The sequence below is a fragment of the Rhinolophus ferrumequinum genome, chromosome 4 (assembly GCF_004115265.2).
Source record: "Rhinolophus ferrumequinum isolate MPI-CBG mRhiFer1 chromosome 4, mRhiFer1_v1.p, whole genome shotgun sequence".
In the NCBI taxonomy this organism is placed as follows: domain Eukaryota; kingdom Metazoa; phylum Chordata; class Mammalia; order Chiroptera; family Rhinolophidae; genus Rhinolophus; species Rhinolophus ferrumequinum.
In genome coordinates this window covers 47,353,485-47,368,295 of record NC_046287.1, presented here as the reverse complement: position 1 = coordinate 47,368,295, position 14,811 = coordinate 47,353,485, and the positions used below count along the sequence as shown (strand labels likewise).

General features: G+C 39.0%; 1 protein-coding gene across 7 annotated transcripts in view; it reads right to left on the bottom strand.

Annotated features, from left to right (window-relative positions):
- TPP2 (tripeptidyl peptidase 2) overlaps nt 1-13,458 on the bottom strand; it is a 67,547-nt gene extending 54,089 nt beyond the window's left edge. For all 7 annotated transcript variants that reach the window (XR_004422862.1, XM_033104546.1, XM_033104544.1 and 4 more), the window contains exons 1-2: nt 13,204-13,458; nt 6,104-6,232 (exon numbers count right to left, since the gene is read on the bottom strand). Coding sequence is in view for 6 of the 7 variants with exons in the window: in XM_033104546.1 (XP_032960437.1) it covers nt 6,104-6,232; nt 13,204-13,368 (294 nt within the window). In the remaining variant the exon portion in view is untranslated. The remainder of the gene's footprint in view (nt 1-6,103; nt 6,233-13,203) is intronic.
- Between the last annotated feature and the right edge of the window lie 1,353 nt (nt 13,459-14,811).

Here is a 14,811-nt window from a genome sequence, read left to right as displayed (position 1 = left end):
TTAACAAAAAAGTTCTATAAAATCATTTTAATTACATATAACATCGTATAGTCTTTTCAACTATCTCAAAGTATTTAAAATAACACTTAAAGGTATTAACAAAACGATGTAAAGAGTATGCCAGTTTACAAATGGAGAAAGCAAAGAAGCAAAAAAAAATTAAATTGTTTGCCCAAACATCAGGAAGGTTAAAAAGAAAACTGTAATCTAGTTCTATTATGGAGACCAAAATATTCAGTGTAAAAGACATGTGATTTAAAGTCCGATAAACCTGGCTGTGAATCCAAACTCTACTACTAACTAGGTGGGACTCAAAGGCTTCTAGTTCCTCATGTAAAAAGGAAGAAAATAATCCCTACCTTATGATTCCCCATGAATAATAAAATGCATTGAACATCAACCAACTTGAAATTTCAATCAAGAAAATGTGGAGTATTCATATTCTTTGTAATCACAGGACCCATGATGATTAAAAACAGCTTTTAAATGTGTATGAATTATGAGGTTGAACTATCAACTACTCGGGAGTTGGTTGGTTCAATCCTCACTTGGGCAACATCTTTAACTGACCATCCCCCCCATGTCCCTCATCAAATTATTCCCCGGGTTGGAAACTACTTTTGGATGAAATTTTCTCACAACTAAATAAAGGAAAACAATCATTCACAGAAGTTCAAAGATCTACTGACTTTTAAAAAGCCTCCATATCAGTAATCATTTCTGAATGAATTGGATGTCCAGAGTATGTGAAATTTCAACTATGTTGGCATATATGTTGGCATACAGACTAGCACTTTTAATTCAAAACTCATCAACCTTCTTTAGAGAGTAGGGATTCTTAACTCTAATGTGCTTGTAACAGCCTGGGACATAACAATAATAAGGTATTGCAACAACAAAAGGTTAATAGTCACTAGTTGGCAAATTCAAAGAGTATTTCATCTCAGGTGTGCCACTACACAGGTGGCTTTGTAACCCTAGGCTAGTGGCAACTGCTTTGTACAAGGAGATTACAAAAAGCTGTTGACTAAAAAAAACCTAAATGGAATAACTAATTAACATAACTGCAAAATAAGCAACTTAATTATAATTACTTACAATATATGTAATACAATAAAAATAATCTAATAGACATAATTTATATCTACTTATAAGATCAAAATCTGCAAGATCCATACAACCACATACTTCTTAATCACTACTATATATTTTCCTCACAGACTAGTTAGCTACAAAAATTAAACTGAAAACAAAAAATCAGAAAATAAACGTTATATTCATGGTTTTGCTACCTAACATTAAATAAATTAGAATAAAGCTAACTTTTCTCTATGAGGCAATGATGGAATATGTAATTTTACCTATTTGACTATTCTAGACAAATGAAGTTATTTTCAGTCTCTTTAAGAATCAAAGCTTTATATTTTGACCATTTTAAATTGATTATCTTTAAAATGCTTTTAGTTACATGGTAAATGCAACATAGACTGATTTTCATATGAGGAACAGAATCCCTTTAATTATTAATTAAACCTTATTAATTAAACACCTCTTTTCTCTGACTCTTTTAAAGAGAGAATGTGTAAAGAACTGAACATTTTCTTAAGGAGCCAAGTGTCATCCTCAGTATTAATGTTCCATGAAATAAAATCCCATTATAGAGTTTTGTTTGTTTGTTTGTTTGTGCCTCACACCTGTATTTCAGACTTATCAGCCTATGGTACTGGCAGTACACACATATACTCTCTCTTTTAGGTATTACTGCATCTAAATATGGTGCTAAATGGTCATTCATTATATCTGGACTTAAACCGTCTTTTAATATGTAAGGCTAAATATTGATGAATTTAAAAAATGACTTCAAGCTGAATGTAGTAAAATTTCAAAAATCACTCAGCTCTCTTCCAAAATGCTACTATAATTAGAATAAGGGAAGTTGGGGGGGGGGTACCCAAAGAACAAAGAGAACAGTAAATGAGACTTTAGAAACCAAAATTCACCACATTTTGAAGGCCGAAGGCTGCAAAATAAGAGGCACTGAAAATCAGTAGGGAAATTATGGAATTTTAATACATGGTATTGGGACAACTGGCTCTTCAAGTGGAAAAAAGGTTATAGGACTCCTACTTCAAACTAAGCCTAAAATCAATTCCAGGTGACTTCCAGAACAAATGTGAAAAGAAAAATAGTGAAAGTTTTTGGAAAATAATAGAGGAGAATATCTTCATGATCTCTGGGTCAGGAAGAATTTCTTAACACATGAAAAGCACTAATCAAAAACGCAAAGATTGATATTCAACTACACTGAATTTAAGAACTTCTATTCATCAAAAGAAATCATGTGGAAAGTAAAAATACAAGTCTAGAAAGGGATACCTGGAACACATGTACTCAAACAACTATATAGGATGTGTAATGAAATCCTACAAATCAGTAACAAGAGACAACTCAATAGAAAAAAAAAAGGGCAAATATGGGCCGGCCCGGTGGCTCAGGCGGTTAGAGCTCCATGCTCCTAACTCCGAAGGCTGCCGGTTCGATTCCCACATGGGCCAGTGGGCTCTAAACCACAAGGCTGCCGGTTCAACTCCTCGAGTCCCACAAGGGATGGTGGGCAGCGCCCCCAGCAACTAGAAAAGGGCAACTGGACCTGGAGCTGAGCTGCGCCCTCCACAACTAAGACTGAAAGGACAACTTGACTTGGAAAAAAGGCCTGGAAGTACACACTATTCCCCAATAAAGTCCTATTCCCCTTCCCCAATAAAAAAAAAAAAGAAAAAAAAAAGGCAAATAAATTTGAATAGGCACTTCACAAAAGAGAAAATCCAAATGTCTAAACAACATATGAAAAAGTCCTCAATCTTATTAGCAATTAGAGAAATGTATTAGCAATTAGAGAAATGCAAATTAAAACCACAATATTAACCAGCATTGATTAGAACCATGCTAGATTACCAGCATATTTGCAAAATTTAAAAATCCTAAAAATACCAAGCGTTGGCAGTACAACTATTAAAATTGTCATATGCGTGTGAAAATGTATTTTAGTACAAACACTTAGAAAACCTGTTTGGCATCACTTAATGAAGGTCTACATATCTCCATGATTCAGCAATTCCACTCATAGGTACATATCCTGGAGCTATCTATAAACATGTGCACAGGACACGTATACAAGAATGGTCTCTAAAGTACTGTTAGTTACAGTGCAAAAATGGAAGCCATTCAACTGTTCATCAGCAGAATGGACAGAATGTGGTATACACAAACCATGGCACACTACACAACAATGGAACAGAACAAATCATGACTACATGCAACATCATGGCTGAATCTCATAAACACCCACAGAAAGACGACATAAAATGATACATAAATAAGATCATTCATATAAAGTTCACAAATAGGCAAAAGTAACAATATATTTCATATATGCACATAGAGGTGGCAAAATTATAAAGGAAAGTAAAGAAGTGATTATACAAAAGTCAAAAAAGGTGATCTGGGAGATCACAAGAAGCTTCTGAGGTACAATAGTCTTGGTCTAATCTGGGTAGTGGATAAAATGATGTTTAATCTAATTATACATTAAACTGTTCATATGTGTTTTATGCACTTTCCTTTATGTCTGTACATTTCATCATTAAAGGTTTTAAGCTTCTATTCATTTTTTGGCTTCTACCTGCTCAAGGCAATACCACTGGCAAAAACTAACTGACCACTAGTTTCTCAAGAAGGCCTAGGAATAGTATCCTAAGACACAAAAACTATCAATTTTCTGATCTTATTTCATAGCATATATATGGATATGTAACTCTACCTTTGAGCACTAGGGATATGTGTTTATTTAAAGTATAGGTTACTATAGCTACTTAAAAATAAATGAACAAGGATAATTCTTTATATGATTCTAAATCTGTCTGACTTACTAGGAGTTCTCCACAGTTTCTCAGAGTAGCAAAACTCACAGGAATCCAAAGTTTCTCTCTGAAACATACTCTAAAAAACAAGGTTTTTGGTTTTCGGGGAAGGCAGGCAAACTAGAGTAATTCAGATGTATAGAAACTCATTTCCCCATAATTTATAATTTTTTTTAAAAAGCACATGGTGTCTTAGCATGGCCTCTATAAGCTTGGGTGGTTTAAAACCAGAAATTTATTTTCTCACCATTCTGAAGGATGGGAGTATGAGATAGATCAGGATACGAGCATGGCTGAGTTCTGGTGTGACTCTCTTCCTGACTTGAAAGCACAGGCTTTCTCAATGTGTCCTCACATGGCAGAGAGAGATAAAGCAAGCTCTCCCTTATAAGGGCACTAATCCCATTATGAGGGCCTCACCCTCATGACTCACGTGACCCTATCACCTCCCAAAGGTCCCATCTCTGAATATCATCACACTCGGTGTGTTAGGGCTTCAACATATGAAGGGGGGCCACACAAACATTCAGTCCGTAACACATGAAAAGGATCCAAAACCTGAATATCAATGCCTCCTGTCTGCTGGTTGCAGGCTGATTCTACGGCGACCCAGGCCCTTGTATAGTCCTCTCCCCTTACTGAAGGCAGGACCTGTGAATATCACTCCTGCAACTGTCATGGTAAATAGCATGGCAAAGGTGAAGGGATTCTGCAGACACAGTTTTAGGCCCTAATGGGGTGACTGAGTTAATCAAATGGGAGGTTAGCCTGGTGGACATGACCTAATCAGGTGAGCTCTTTAAAAAAGAGACTGAGGCCATCGCCGAAGTCAGAGAAATTTTTTTGCTGGCCTTCAATAAGCTAGCTGTCAGTTCTACAGCTGCAACAAAATTAATTCTTCCAATAACCATGCGGACTTGGAAGAGGAGCCTCAGATGAGCCCCAACCAACACCTGATTGCAGTCTGTAAGACCCTGAGCAGAGAGCCACAAAAAGCCAGGCCTGGACTCCTGACCTGTGAGACAGTGAGATATTAAATGCAGGAATGTATGTGGTCTTAAGCTGCTAAGTTTTTGTTAATTTGTTCTGTATCCACATCCACAAATCCACTTCCACCACAATCTTATCCAAAAGACAATGCCTAAACATATAGTAATTCAGACAGATGATAAAAGATGTAAAGAGTTAAATATAGCTCTTTACACATATAAGTAACCCCAAATTTATCTTCCACATCAACCTGCTTATTGGTTTAAAAGACTACTGAATCACAATCAAATTCTTGCCATCTAACCAACTCATTAGCTAATATTTCATGAACTACTCTGTTTGTATTCTAATGATTTTTCCTGCTAGCTTACCCCAGACTTTCCACCAAGTACATGGAACAAGACAAAGCCAGTCACTGAAGTCCATAATTAGCAAGGCCTTAGTATTTCATTTTCAAGTTCCCAGAAGGGACAGGAAAAGATGAAAGCAAAACTCATCTGGTCACTTTTCCCGCCTTTCTATTCAAAACTTAAAATTTTTAGAATTTGGCAACCACATTGAAAAAATTACCCCAATTATAAGCCCGCTATCAAACAAAACAATATTTTCTTCTAAAATTGCTCCTACTGATCCCTACCTCCGGGTATTCATGCCCTTGTAAACTCCCCTCCTGTTTAGTGTGTGCTGGACTTAATGACTCATTTCTAATGAAAAGAACACAGCAGAAGTGATAGTATGTCACTTCCAAGATTAGTTTATAAAAGGACGACGGCCTCCTTCTTGAGCACTCTCTGTTGAAATACTCCCCCGGGGGAAGATAGCTGCATGTTGGGAAGCAGCCCCACGGAGAGGTCTTCACGGCCAAGAACCAAAGCCCGCCAAGCTTGGAAACAGACTTCCCTTCCCCACCTAAGTTGAGCCTTCAGATTAAACCACACTCCTGGCCAACAGCAAGCTCAGAAGAGAACTTGAACGAGAGACAGCGAGCTCAGTCACTCCCAGATTCCTGACTCACAGAAACTGTGAGATGGTAAATGTTCTTTTAAACCATTAAGTTTTGGAGTAATTTGTTATGCAGCAATAGTTAACTAATTCTCACCATACCACCAAATGGAAGCTAAAAACAGTAGATGGTTTGTGGTGACAGTACAAAAAAAAAGAAAAAATTTCAATAAAAAGATAAAAGCTCCAACCTTAAGCACTCTTCCCGAAAGGCCAATAATTTCACCATCTTTTGGCTCTACTACTGTAGCGGTATTCACATCACCACTTCCTGTTGTGTCAATGATGTCAATGATTTTTGGTTTTCCATCAGTTGTAACCTGAAAATTAAAGAGAATTAAGTATGAATTATATACTTAATTTATTATCCTTAAAGAAAGCAATGCCAACCCCCATGTGTAAGTGTGTGCACATGTACACATATATAAAATATCCTATAAAATCTGCATTCATTTTAAAAAGAGAACTGAATTGTTTTAAGCCAAAACCTTGACAATCCTAAAAAAAAAAATTTAGTCATGGAAAATACCACAGAATCCTTCAAGTGGTTTTATATATTTGGTTAATAAATATTACCAAGCATTTATTATAAGCCATACTTTATTTCAGGTGCTTGTGATATAGCAATGATCAATACACAAAAAACCCTAACTTCACAGACCTTGTTATATGCAGTCAATACAGAAATATATAACATGTCAGATGATGATAATTACTAGGGAGAAAAATTAAGCAGGGAAAAGAAACAGGTGGTATGGGGCTTTCAATTTTAACCAGGCTGGTCAAGAAAGGTATCAATGAGAAGGTAACATTTGAGAAAAGGGTGAGCTTGGGGCTGGACAAGTACAAAACTTTAGGAGGGAAATGTTTAATAACATTTCATTATTGGATGCCACAATAAGCACTCAAACTTAGTGTAAGTCCAAATTAAAACTTAACACGTAAACTTTTTTCTCTCCAGGCTTTACCATTTCAGTAAATCCACACACATCTAGTTGTTCAAGCCAGAAACTTTTGACTCTTTAATTTACTCCTCCTACTTCTACCTCTAAAATATACTTCAAATCCATCTTCACTTGATTTTTCACTACCAGTATCCTCCACCACCATCCTCTCTTGCCTTCATAATGTGGATGGCTCCTTACAGGTCTCCCTGTATCCATTCTTGGCACCTACCACAATTAATAACAAAACAAGCTGTATTATGCCAGTCCTCCACTTAACACCCTGGTGTAAAACCTGTAATGGATCCACAATGCTTTATATAAACAGCCTTTGTGGGGTCTAACCCCAACTACTCACTGTCACTCACGACTCTAACTACACTGGCCTTCTTTCAACTCCTGGAATGTGCCAGACTTCTTCATGCCTCACAACTTTTTTGCACAGGATCCTTCTGCTTGGAATTCTCTGTCCCTTCAGTTTTTCCCACAAGAATTCCAATCTTATCTTACAGTTTTCTACTAAAATGTCATCCCTTCAGAAAGACCTCCCTATGACCTCTTTTAAGTGGTCACCATCCTAAACCTGATTACTCTTTCTCACTGTACCTATTTTGTTTACAAAACTTAAATCAATTCATAATTATATAGTTAGGTGACTCCTTCTCTATTTCCACTATTAGAAGGTAAGTTCCCTGAGGGCAAGGGCTATGTCTACTTTATTCACCAAAACCTACCGGTGCCTATTAGGTACCACATATGTATTTAATTACTGAATGATCTGACACTAATTATTCAGCACTAAGACTGATTTTCCTAAGGCCTGGTTTCTTGGCCAGCCCAAAACTTTCATTCGGGCCACGCTGACTGCTACAGGTAACAGCAGTACGATATTTTCAAATTGCTTTTGTGAGAAAAATCATTTCTGGGATCTTTCTGGGCTAACTTTGCAAACGGAATCTGTAGCATTCAACATGTATGTACTGAATTGCCCGCAGGAATTATGCACAAGGACACAAAGAAGACTGAAAAAAGAAGACCCTCAAGAAAGAAACAGGAATGTAATAAATGCCAACAGTGTGAAAAGATCACAAAGCCTTCCAACTTCTGACTCCTTTTCCATTGGGGAAATTCACACACTTTAAGAGATAAAGCTTAGTGTCCTTTTCTATGAGTCTCCTGTGTCCCTCCCCAACACCAACTGCAGTGTCCTTAAAGCTCTGTAGTTAAAGTACACCTGAAAGGAAAAGAGGGAACGTCATTATATGGAGTAAACAAGGGCACACGTTGTTTTTTGTTGTTGTTTTGTTTTGTTTTTTACAAGGCAAAGCAAGGGCGTGTCTGGTAGACTCCAAATCTCACCCCCGAACAACCAGAGACTGAAAGCTTTGCCCGAGGCTGCCTAGCTGTTATTTTTACAAATGGTAATTCTTAATCTGAAGATATTTCTTGGGGGCTGTCTATACAAATATTTTAATAGCACTAAGAACACAAACCACCAATCTTCTCAATGAGCAAACAACTTCAGTGACTTGAGATCCAGTAATCACATGAGATAACAAGTCAGACACAGATCCCTCTCATTAGAAACCTTATTATCAATACGTGAGCAAAGGAAGAAAGCCTAATGGGATTTAGTGGCTTATTTACCATCTACTATTGATACAGCTTTACTTATAAGGATCTCTCTCTCTTTCTCTCATTAAAATTTTTCTTATATATGCAATTTTCTATCCATGTACTTCTTACTTCACCATTAGGTAAACACAACCATTCCACTGGTGATAATAAGACAAAAGATGAAATTTAGAGTTAAGAAGGAAAGGTTTTTAAAAAGGGAAAACCAGCTGAGAATTTTGCAATGGAGCCTTGGGACAAGGAAAGAAGGAAAATGAATTGCTAATGTTAGAACTATATCCCTCATCTTTTCAGGAAGGAGGAGTTTCACGTTGGAAGAAGGGACTAAAGGCACAGTTATTAGGAGTAGAGGTAACGTCATCAACCCTGTGTACTGGGTTGGGAGACTGAGGAAAGCTTTTTGGGCCATCACGCTGGCTGGACAAAACAGAAATTGCCCAAAGGTTCTCCCCAAATGTCAAGAATCTAAGCTACTTGGTAACTCCACTGAAACACTCATGGTGGAGGAGTTGGTGTGGGTTGGAAGCCATCCACTAAACATCCATAGAAGACCAAAACAAAAGGGCAGGGGAGTTCACAAATTATCACAAACAAAACATGAATGTATAATTATTTACTTGAAATTTCAGGGAAGATACTGCAAATACTCTTTTAAGCAAGGGAAGATATTTCATACACAATTACTATTAAATGACTATTACTCTTAGAACATAATGAATAAACAAGATAGGCTTTGCTTTCAGAAAGCGTGCAATCCAGTAAGGAAAACAGACGAGTAGAGATAACTGCAGCATAGGAATAAATAAATAAGGGTAAAGACAATATCTACAAAAGCATTTAAGAACACAAAACCCAGTTTGGAGGAATGAGGAAAGGCTAACTTAAAAAGAGGTAATAAAAATTAAAATTAATTGCTTTTAATAATTAAAACAGCACCCAATATTAGTAACCAATTACATATACATATATTTACTGATTACACTTTATACTTTAGTGAATGTCAAAACAGACTTTTTTTTAACTTTTATTTATTTTAAGTGTGTTTTTCCAGGACCCATCAGCTCCAAGTCAAGTCGTTTCAATCTAGTTGTGGAGGGCGCAGCTCACAGTGGCCCATGTGGGGATTGAACCGGCAACGTTGTTGTTATGAGCACGGTGCTCTAACCAACTGAGCTAACCGGCCGCCCTAAAAACAGATTTTAATAGGACTACTTGTTACCTCTTTCCCCACACCACTTTTTCTCCATGAAGAAATGATGTACATTGTGTACATGTACACATTTTTTCTACTCAGCAAAAATATTTAATGTTACAAGCACATTAGATGCCAAATGAATTAGAATAGGTGCTTTCAAAGAATTTTAACTTAATCAAAGAATTTTAAAGAATTTTAACTTAATCAGGAGAAAGGTATGTAAATAGAATACAAAAATAAAACATCTTAAGTGCTACAGGAGTATATGAACAAACTGCTATAAGCAAAGGGGGAAAAAAACTAAAAAATTATTTTAGCAGGGTCTGGGCCTTATTCATCCCTGGACTGCCAGGTCCTAACACAACAGCTGACACATAAACATAAATACATGGTGGGGGGCTGAATTAAATCAGTAGATACCCCAAAAGGTAATGGGGTCACGACCCAGCTAAGTCTCATTAAACAATTTACAGGTGATCGTAGAAGGCTTGCAAACAGATTAAACTCCATGTGCAAAGGCAGGTGTTGGGGAAAGACCTGAAACATTTGGGTGAGTAGAACACGAGTGAAATGTTTCAGGTGGAGCACACGGTAAGGAAGGGGGTGGAGTGGATGGGGACAGAAGAAAAGGTGAGATGAGAACCGACGCTACCTGAGGAGGTGAAGTTGGACGGTGAAGGGCCATACACAGTTCAGATTTTTGTGTTTTTATGCATAGGTAATTGGGATGCCAAAATAGTTTTGTTTTATATTAAACAAGAATGTAATGGAAGGTTTCTTTTTTTAAAGGAAAATAACTTTGGCAACGTGAAGGATAAATCAATAAAGCAATACTAGTAGTGGCAGGGAGACCTGCTGGCTATTGCATATTTATTTCCAGGTCCAGTCCCATCCCTCCTTTATCTGTAAAGTCTGACTGGTCCAGCTCTCACTGGTCCTCTGATCAATCTCTGTCACAGTCTGCAGGACTACATCATCTTTTAACATGACATTAAGCATCTAGCAGGTGCCTGAGGAAAGACTTATATCCTTTTTAAATAAATAAATATTTGCTGAGGAAAGGTTTAATCATTTATGTAATTATTACTCTTCTCATGCTCTCCACCATCATTCACTTTTAACAAGCCTACACAACTGTCACAAAAGAGAACAGGGCCCAAGGGAGTAACCAAAGAGTGCGACAGCCCACTGTCTCATTGTCAGGATAAGAGGATGAGAAGAGTTTAGAGGAGTACTGTTCTCAGTAAAAACGCTTTCGTAGAATTTCCCAAATCTGCTTAACAAATTATTCCAGTACTCTCTGAAAAGTAACAGTAATTCTCATCCCACAAGGTCACTGTGAAAATTGAAATTACATGTGACTTTTTAAAGTGCTCAAGAAAAGTGTTACCTTCAACGTTTTCACTTGTACCTCTAGTTCTCTACCCAGATCCCATGTGGCTTTCCAAACGTCCAATTTGGCCTCCTCTTTCCCTATTTCATTCTTTCCTTCCTTTTTACTTCTATCCACCTTCTTATCTTAATGATGTATACGTAGATATACAAAATAAATTTGTTAAACTCAAAACAAAATAAACCTTAAAAAGTCACTCGTGTGCAAGACATCTTGCTGGATTTCTTTTAACTAGCCATGTTTAGGTCAATTTCTTAAGGGTTAAATGTTGTTAGAAGAGTTATGTTTTCATTTTACTTCAATATTTTGTTGCTTGAACATTAGTTATTATATGCCAATATCTAATGCATATTTATTCTTTAGATAATCTAGTTGGGTGATTTAAGACCCAGCATAAACTCCTTCTACTAAATATCCCTGCTTAAAAAACAATAGTGTTTAACATTTTTCTTGAGCGCTTTAAAAAGTCACATGTAATTAATCTCAATTTTCAGTGACGTTCTGGGATGAGAATTACTGTTACTTTACAGAGAGTACTGGACTAATTTAATAAGCGGATATGGGAAATTCTACAAAAGTGTTTTTACTGAGACAGTACTCCTCCAAACTCTTCTCATCCTCTTATTATCCTGACAAAAGAACCAGTGAACCCCTTACCCCAGCTGTTCTCCCACTTATCCCTATAAAAAGTAAACATACATCACAACAGAATAAAAATCATTACTACTACGTAATCAAGTCTCAAAGAGGTGACAGCTGTCAATGTTTTAAGTCTTCAGAGTTATTAATACAACTTTACAACTAATGCTACCAGGGCAATACTGAATCCTCTTCGGATTCGCTAAAGCTGTTCTGCAGTCACCATAAGGTACATTGTACTCCAGATGCTGAGGAACGAGGATTCTATACAGTCAGTCAGATCGGTTCTCTTTTCCTTCTGCATTACATTCTAAACCAAAATGCTACCTCAATTATTAGAAAGCACAATAGAGGATCCAGGGGCGGGAGGGGCACCAGGGGAAGGAAAAGAATTACTAAACTTCATTGATTAGTGTAGAAAGGAGGGTAAAATACACAGATAATGGAGTGATGTCAGGAAGAGATCAGCATAAAGTAGGATTAGCCAGGTTAGACTTTTAGAAGATGGATCCTGAACAAAGGTGAAATGTTGTTTATCACGGGATTTCAGCAAAACGCTCAGGCTAAATTTACAAGTCAAACTTTGAAGACTTTAAGCAGAATACTTTTAATCCAGAGACTCATTTTTAAAATTACCTTTCAGTATGATACCTTGGCCTAATAATTCAAAGGTGCTCAAAAGCAAAACGAAGTTTTTAAAATCGTCAATTATGCTGTGTTATATTTTGAGGCTAAAAATATACAGATGTGTAATTTAATAAAGTCTGAAGAGTTCGCCAAAACAAAACTAAATTAGGTTCCTCCTATGCCAAACAAAGACTAAGCCATGCGTTTCAATGACCCTAAACGAGTACTTTGCAGAAGACGGTTTAAAAATAGAAAACATAAGACTACCAGAGGAAACAATTCCGGAAGTTGACCGAGTTATCTTCTTGAACCCCGGCTTTAGTGTTTAGAGATAAACAATTCTTCCCAAAGACCAAATTCTCAAAAGACAGCAATAAAAATGAAGCACTGATAGGTCATCTGTCCCCTTTCTATTTCCTTCCCATCCACTGACAAATAATAAAAATTGTAAAATCTTCCTTTGAAAAGAGAAGGCACTGGCCGGTGCCCTAGGCACGCGGTGTCTGCGGAGGAAAGGAGTACAGTGGGAAGGAGCCCGAGGGCCCAGGCCTGGCAGCACCTGGGGAGGAAGGGGCTTCCTGGGCAAAAGGCGGACCCAGGCGCCCCGACCAGCCGCGCCAGGCACGCCGCTTTTGTCTGGGCCGGAATCACCGCCCAGCCGGGGAGCCCGGGCCGCGGGCCCCCAGCCGCCCCCGGGCCTCGCGCGCACGCTCTGCCCTCCGCCTTCTTCAGGTGCCGGGTTCCCACTCCGCCGCAGAGCGGGATTCCGCCTCCGAGCTCGGAGGCTGCGCCCCTCCATGTCCCCTGCCCGCCGGTCGCCCGCGCCCCCGCGCCCGGGGCCCTCAGCCGCTGCCGCACCTGCATGCCCGGAGCCCCGGGGTCAACCCCCGTGTCCAAAATAGCGATGAGCACCCCTCGGCCGTCATACTCCGGGTAGCGACAGAGGAAGGAGGCGGCCCCGGTCTCTTTCTTAGGCAGGAGGCCGTGGAAGGGGAAGGGCTCCTCGGTGACGGAGGTGGCCATGGACGCAAGCTGGAGGACGAGGAAGAGGCAAACTGCCAGGTTGCGCGCGGACAAGCAGCCCGAGGACACCCGGGCGGCCGCGGGCCTGGGCGGGGGTGAGGGGCGGGGCCGGCCGGCCGCCAATCCCGGCCCGCCAGGGTGAGGCAGCCAATCATTTGCTGCTTTGTAAGCTAACGCGCCGCTCTCAGGAACCGTGCAGGAGTGTTGCCCGGGCCGCAGAGAAGGAGGCGGAGTCTGACATATTGCTGGAGGGTTTGGTTCTCGAACCTGGGGTCTTAAAGAGGCCCGCACTTGGACTTTTAGGGGATGGCTGGCCTGCAAGTAAAGGTCCCGGCCGAAACGCTCTCCTAGGACCCAAGAAGGAAATGGCCAATATTTTGTAGTAATGGAACACCCTGCTGGTAAGCGATGATTTCCAAACTTGAGACTGTGACAAAACTTTTTGGTTAAGTGCTGCTGCCGAAGCCTCAGCAGACTTGAGGAAATGGAGCCAACTCACGCACACTAAAACACCAGTAGTCGTCTCATACCGGCCAAATGCCCCGACGCAAATTTTAGAGAGTTCTTTGATTCGGCGATATAGGGCTCGTGTTCCCCTGCCTGTCGAGTGTGGCCCTTTGATCAGGTCGGGAGGAACAGGATGGGGATAGGTCCTAGCTTCAGTCAACAGGATGTGGGTTGTTGGCCCGCAGTGCTTGTAGCCAGTAACAGTATGAGGCTGACGTGGGCCTCTCCTATTGTCATTGCTTATCCTTGGCTTCCTGGATTTCTGAAAAACGTTTTTTTCCCCTTTTTAAACTGAAGTTCTTGGTTGCTCTTGAAGGTTCTCCTCTCAATTATCGATCCACAATTTGCAGTTTTTCAGCTTTACAGTGGCAGCTATCAATTGTTCCATGTTACACTAGTAGCCCTTTAATATATATATATTTGTATGTATTCGTGCCAGGATAATTTCAGTCCTTTTTTTGGTGCCAAAGACTCCTTTGGCAACCTGGTGAGGCTTACAGACTCCTCCTTTCCCAGAGCAATGTTTTTAAACAAAATGAAATATATAATTACAATGGAAATTATGTTGAAATATAGTTATCAAAAATATTAAAACCAACTTTGTTACATAACAATAGTTTTATGTATGTGTGTATATAGTTATATGGGTGCTTCTCTGCATTAAATAACAGGAGCTAGCGCCAAATCTAATAAACTCCCATAACTTCAAAACAGTGAAGAACACAAATGATATTTTGAGACATCTGTATACTGTGCTATAAGATATTGGTTTTTATTGGTGACAGTAACAAACGTTAACTGCTAATACGATTCTGGTTATTGCCTACATTCCTAATTGAAGCAAACTAAGAGGTTAGTGAAAACAAAGATGTAATTTTTTCCTACGTAAGTTTTTGAACCCCTTGGATTACAGATCCCATGTAAAGAATGCCTGGT